Consider the following 7,410-nt stretch of genomic DNA (forward strand, 5'->3'; position numbering starts at 1 on the left):
CCCACTCCTGCTTTACAGGTGAAAATAGAGCAACAGGACCGCTGAGTCTTTGACTTTATTTATTTTCTGCTGTGTTTTACTTGCATCTATTTGAAAGACTGAGTGTAAACACAAAAAATATTTTATTTTATGTGCTGGAATGTGCAGAAAATAGGTTTAAATGTTAAACTAATTTCTTCCAGTCAGAGAATGTTGCAGATAATTACATTTTTGCTTGATGCATAAAGTTAAAAGGTTAAAACTAATAAAACAAGTTAAAAAAAAGAGACTTTTCCATTTGATTACATTTTGTATGATGGATTATGTAGAAAAAGTAGAATTGGGCTGAAAGATCTATCACTTTATCACCTCTTCAGGTTGTAAATCGTGTTTTTAAAAAGTAACTAAGTAATTAATTACTTTTGAAAATAAGTAATCAGTAAAGTAACAGGATTACTCTTTTGGGAAGTAATCAGTAATTAGTTACTGATTACTTTTTTCAGGTAACTTGACCAGCACTGGACAGAGTGTTGGCTTCATCACTGACACAGGTCACTACATCAGGACATCTGAAACAGCTGGTTTAGTGAGTTCACTGCAGAGAAGCTGGAGAAAAATGAACCACATAAAACTGCTGCGATTAAAATAAACATTTGTTATTGGTGTCTGACCTCGTCCTAGAGACCAACATACCTGTGTTCTGCTATCAGTGTGATCACATGTGCTGGTACAGTCTGCCAGGTTGACCCACGTAACCTCCACTATCCTGTAGACGTGGGATATATTTCACATATGGATCGTTTCCTTTGCCCCTCAGAGCGTCATTACCCGACTATGACTGTGTGCTTCACAGGTGCTTATAGAAGTGCTGCTTTACATACAACCAAACAGTAGAAATAAGAACTGCAGGTACGAAACTTCTTAAAGAGCCAGACCAGATGATGTGCAGTCACTCATTGTCACAGGATGCAATGATGCTACGGGTCATGCAGTTCTGCAGAGGTGGAGGAAACAGATGCTTTTGCTAACAGAGACGCTTTGCTTTAACGACTTAAAGAATCTAACTGACACACAAACCTCAGTTTGTCTGACATTCATGAGAGTAAACTGCTCCTGAATGTTCTGTTAGTTCACTGGATGATTGCTGCTGTTTACCTGACTTCAAATTAAAGATCCCTGAGACAAACTCTCAGTTTCAGGCCACACGAGTTCAGCGGCGACACGATCGCACACCCAGCCGCGACATTAAAGGCTGACGCGCTCACTACCTTTGGTTACAGCGCTCCACTCTCAGCTCACACGGACATACACAAAAATAATGACGCTGGATGCTTCTGTGTCCTCGGAAACACCAGATCGCTGTTCACGAGAAAAGGATGGAAACGGAGTGAGACATCGCTCCCAGCGGACACACAAACACTGTGCTAAGGTTTGTTTCAAAACGGGGCTCCTGGGTTGTGTAGCTGCTGAGCGAGCAGGTGGCACACAAAGACGCGCTGTCAGGAATCCTTACATCGAGACTGACCAGCGTTAGCCTCTGTAGGACGTCACTGGCACATAAACACTGATCTGTGGTTTACTGACAATGTTCTCAACAACAGACGCACAACCCTGGTTTGGACTGGTTATTTGTGTTGTACGGCTTCGTTAGTCTGACGTGATATTAAGACGAGCTTTTAGGGACGTCAACAAAAGGATTTCACGTGCTGAGGTCATATCTATAAATCAATCTGAACAGCAAACAGCTAATAGTTTACCTCTTTATCATATAATACATGTGAACACATGTTGTAGTAGATTTGTGCAACGTGCGTGGTGTATTTCACGTCTTTATGGGTGTATAGATCTGTAAACAGGCTGATGGGTGTGTGTCTGTTTATTGTAGTGTTGCAGAAATGTTAAAAATGATGATAATAATAATAATAACACTTCTCAAATCAGGCTGATAGAGCAACACAAACCTCCTGATAGCTGCAAACACCAAAACCCCCAACGACAGGCGCACAAAGGGCGAGCAGGGACCCACCCTGCCAGCATGTGAGCCTCCTACTACGACTCACTGTGGAGCAACACAACACCAGGAGACGGAGGATACGAGAGAGGATACAGCTGCTGTGGGGGAGCAGCCACACACTCCACGGGAGACGACGGGGTGAGAGTTGGGATGGTTCGGTGCTCCTAACATCATGTGGACGCTCGTCTGCACATAAACAAACCCCACCCCACCGCCTGCTCCTTTCTCTCTTTGCAGGGTGGGGTGCTCCATCCTTACACACTTTGCACCACGTGGTGCTCCATCTATTCGTTTACCTTCTTGGGTCTCTTTCTCCTCTGTCCCAGCCCGTTGAGCCGATCGCTGGGGTCCAGCCTGTAGTGGGAGTGGTTGTCCTCGCTCATCCTGTCCCCGTCCACGCCGGGTTACTCCTCTCTTCTTTCTGTCCTCTGAATCGAGCTGACCTCTCTCCTCTCTGGTCCTCGCTCTCTGAGCCGGCGGAGCATGAGAGAGAGGAGTGGCAGGGGAGAGGGAGGGGAGACGAGCGAGGGAGGGAGGGAGCACAATGGTGTTGCCATGGCAGCAGCTGCCACCAGTGTTTATCTGGAAACCAGAATAGTTGCCACACTCGCACACTCAGCAGCCACACGTTTGTGTGCGACCTGCCCGTGGCTTTCTCGTTACAAACACACCGAGAGGAAACGCTCAGACACAAAGGCCGAACATGAACGAACACTCGTGTGTGGGAGGAACAGGGCACAGACTCCACGCCGTCATTAAAGATGGCGTGTGTGCTAAACTGAGCTGTGCGCTGATCGATCAGTCAAGTGAAAAAAACAAAGGAAGCTATCTGGATGGAGTTTGCTGCTCCCACTAATCAAAGAGGTGGCTGCATCACAGCTGGAGCTGACTGATGCACGAGCGACTGTTTGCACAATCCCACCGACTCCTCCACGCTCGTGTTTCCTTTCTGCACATGTTGTTAACACTGACCCCACACTGTGTTCATGAGCTAAAGAAATCAGGATGATTGATTTCACTGACTCGTCTGCACAGAGCATTTTGTAGGTTACAGCATGAAACATCTGTAATCTCCACATTTACACTCAGTGTAACAAACACACAAAATAAAACAACTGTACCACCAATCAAACACAAGGGAAATAAATCATTGTGAGTTCAGCAGTGGGTCTGTGACGGGTGTGTAAGAGGACGACGGATCAGTGTGTTTGTAGAAACAACCTCTGTGATTTAAATGTGAGACAGCAAAGCATCAGAAGCCTGGGCTGAATATTTCCTGTGGTATGAAGGCACCGTGGTGGGTCGGTCAGTGGACTTCTACTCAGTGAGTGACCCACACCCACAGACGCACACAGATCCACACAGACACACACAGACACACACAGACCCACACAGATCCACACAGACCCACACAGACACACACAGACCCACACAGACCCACACAGATCCACACAGACCCACACAGATCCACACCCACACAGACCCACACAAATCCACACCCACACAGACCCACACAGACCCACACAGATCCACACCCACACAGACCCACACAGATCCACACAGACCCACACAGATCCACACCCACACAGACCCACACAGACCCACACAGATCCACACCCACACAGACCCACACAGATCCACACCCACACAGACCCACACAGACCCACACAGATTCACACAGACCCACACAGATCCACACCCACACAGACCCACACAGACCCACACAGATCCACACCCACACAGACCCACACAGATCCACACAGACCCACACAGATCCACACCCACACAGACCCACACAGATCCACACAGATCCCACCCACACAGACCCACACAGATCCACACCCACACAGACCCAAACAGACCCACACAGATTCACACAGACCCACACAGATCCACACCCACACAGACCCACACAGATCCACACAGACCCACACAAATCCACACCCACACAGACCCACACAGATCCACACAGACCCACACAGATCCACACCCACACAGACCCACACAGACCCACACAGACCCACACAGACCCACACAGACCCACACAGATCCACACCCACACAGACCCACACAGACCCACACAGACCCACACAGATCCACACCCACACAGACCCACACAGACCCACACAGACCCACACAGACCCACACAGATCCACACCCACACAGACCCACACAGATCCACACCCACACAGACCCACACAGACCCACACAGACCCACACAGATCCACACCCACACAGACCCACACAGATCCACACAGACCCACACAGACCCACACAAATCCACACCCACACAGACCCACTCAGATCCACACAGACCCACACAGATCCACACCCACACAGACCCACACAGACCCACACAAATCCACACCCACACAGACCCACACAGATCCACACAGACCCACACAGATCCACACCCACACAGACCCACACAGACCCACACAGACCCACACAGATCCACACCCACACAGACCCACACAGACCCACACAGATCCACACCCACACAGACCCACACAGATCCACACAGACCCACACAGACCCACACAGATCCACACCCACACAGACCCACTCAGACCCACTCAGATCCACACAGACCCACACAGACCCACACAGATCCACACAGACCCACACAGACCCACACATCCACACCCACACAGACCCACACAGACCCACACAGACCCACACAGACCCACACAGACCCACACAGACCCACACAGACCCACACAGATCCACACCCACACAGACCCACACAGACCCACACAGACCCACACAGACCCACACAGACCCACACAGATCCACACAGACCCACACAGATCCACACCCACACAGACCCACACAGATCCACACAGACCCACACAGACCCACACAGATCCACACATCCACACGACCCACACAGATCCACACCCACACAGACACCGATCCACACAGACCCACACAGACCCACACAGACACACACAGACCCACACAGACCCACACAGATCCACACAGATTCACACCCACACAGACCCACACAGACCCACACAGATCCACACCCACACAGACCCACACAGACACACACAGACCCACACAGATCCACACCCACACAGACCCACACAGACCCACACAGATCCACACAGACCCACACAGATCCACACAGATCCACACACACACAGACCCACACAGACCCACACAGACCCACACCCACACAGACCCACACAGACCCACACAGACCCACACAGATTCACACAGACCCACACAGATCCACACCCACACAGACCCACACAGACCCACACAGATCCACACAGACCCACACAGACCCACACAGACCCACACAGACCCACACCGCCTCATCAGTCTTTGTTGTCTGAAGGCAGCCAGGTCTTAAATCCACGTGTGCCCAAACACCCCTCCCACCCTGTCTCTCTCTCTCACACACACACACACACCCACACACACACACACACACACACACACACACACACACACACACACACACACACACACACCTTAATGATGGCCTCAGGCAGCTCCCACTAACAGCAGGTCATAGCAGCATCCCATCAATAGTGATGAGAAATGCAGCTACAGCTGCTTTTGCACTACTGGAAGTTAATCAGGTCAAAGCTGGAGCTTCACCCTGTTCAGACTGAAGGATGCGAGCCGGCCTCACACCACAGAGGACGCCTCCAGGACAAACGTGGGCTCCATCAAGGCCAACAGCTGCTGTGACACTGTGGACGTGTCACTGTTTTTAGCTTGTTTTTCAAACAATCTCAGCAAACGTGCCAAAATCATCTTCAGTGAGACTCTGTGGCACACAATCCAAAAACAAAGAAGGCTAAAGGACATGCTCTGTGTGACCCACAGTCGTGGCTCAAATGTGGGACTGTGGCCTGGTGTGACCTGAACACTGTGGGAACCTGAGGGGCAAATCTGAGGATTTCATTTGGCTTTTTCATTAGAGATAAGATGGATTATGTGAATGAACAGGCAACACACACACACACACACACACACACACACACACGTAGCTCAAGGGTAGCTGTAGCCCGACTGGCTCATCTGCTAATCAGAGGGTTGCTGGTTCGATACCTGGGATCCAAAGTGCAAACTCTTGATGAACGAGTCTACTTTGTGTGCATCTCAGGTTGAAGCGGAGCTGGTTTCAATAAACTGCTAGTTTCCCTTTCATCATCCTCACACAGGGCAAGGCAGCAAGTCTGTGCAGGTCCTCAGTCGTGCAGGTCAGCGTCGTCTGAGGAGCTTCTCAGAGTTTCATCTCTCACTTCTTCAGTTCCAAGCCCAGTTTGTGTCCCAGATACATGCCGCCGATGGCCAGGAAGTGACATCACTGGATCAGTTATGAGAGCGAAACCAAGACTCAAACCTGCCTGGCAACGAGGGAAACGGCTACACAGGGACCGACACCAAAGTCCAGCGACGGGGTGCAGATGTTCCACCACCGGGTTGTGTTTGCGTCACGGGACTTTCAGGTTGTGTTGCTGTAGCAGCCCCACCCACACTGAGGTGGTGCTCAACTGTGACTGAGAAACAGAGTCAAGTAGAGTCGAGTAGAGTCAAGTTGAGCCGAGGCAGTTATGTTCTACTGGAAAAGAGGCGACTGTGGCTCAGGACGTCAGTCGGTAGTTCGATGCCCGGCTGCTCCAGTCTGCGTGCCAAAGTCACCCTGGGCGGGATACTGGTCCCTGTTGCTGCCAGTGCTTTTATTAGATGCTCTGGAACTGGTTTAGTGCTTAGGGAGGGTAGAAGAGTGCTGTATAAGAACCAGTGCATTTACCATTACTCTGGTTGCCAGGTTGCTACGGTCACCGGCGGTTTGTATAGAGGACACAGACCTGTTCTCCAGAAATGGAGAGTGTTTAACTCCAGAGGAAAAGAGGCTTCCAGGTGCTGCATGTTCCATGTGTGGTCTGCACATCTGCAGCTAGTAGCTGAGGAGAGGTTTCCACGCACGCCTCTGTCCTCCACAGGGGCTGAGATCCAGCTCTTTGGGCACTCACAACCCCAACATCGCTCACACACAGCACCTGATTAGACAGCTCGTTGTGTGTGTGTGTGTGTGTGTGTGTGTGTGTGTGTGTGTGTGTGTGTGTGTGTGTGTGTGTGTGTGTGTGCCTGCGAGGTGAATTAAGGTTATTATAAAGGACAGATATCATCTCTCATGTGGGAGAGCAGCCAGCAGCTGCAGGAGGTGAGCATCCAACGACATGATGAACCCAAAGACTCCAGCTCAGCCAAACTACAGTTACAGATTACAGTTACACTCCTAACTGTTCCTGCAGTATTTAAGAAAGACGTCAGTGATTCAGACCAAAACTGCTCTGCAAACTTCACGTTTACTAAACATTAATGTTCCCAACACAGATTTACATGAGAAAAACACGACATCATAGCACCCCCTGCCCCCCCCCCCCCGATAT

At 50.2% G+C, this 7,410-nt stretch overlaps 1 protein-coding gene across 1 annotated transcript in view; it reads right to left on the bottom strand.

Annotated features, from left to right (window-relative positions):
* The window catches only part of ank2b (ankyrin 2b, neuronal), a 120,303-nt gene extending 117,657 nt beyond the window's left edge, over positions 1–2,646 (bottom strand). The window contains exon 1 of the mRNA XM_040034603.1: positions 2,290–2,646. Coding sequence (XP_039890537.1) covers positions 2,290–2,376 — 87 coding nt within the window. The 5' untranslated portion in view covers positions 2,377–2,646. The remainder of the gene's footprint in view (positions 1–2,289) is intronic.
* Between the last annotated feature and the right edge of the window lie 4,764 nt (positions 2,647–7,410).

The sequence above is a fragment of the Simochromis diagramma genome, unplaced genomic scaffold (assembly GCF_900408965.1).
Source record: "Simochromis diagramma unplaced genomic scaffold, fSimDia1.1 OVJJ01000439.1, whole genome shotgun sequence".
NCBI classification, from domain to species: Eukaryota; Metazoa; Chordata; class Actinopteri; order Cichliformes; family Cichlidae; genus Simochromis; species Simochromis diagramma.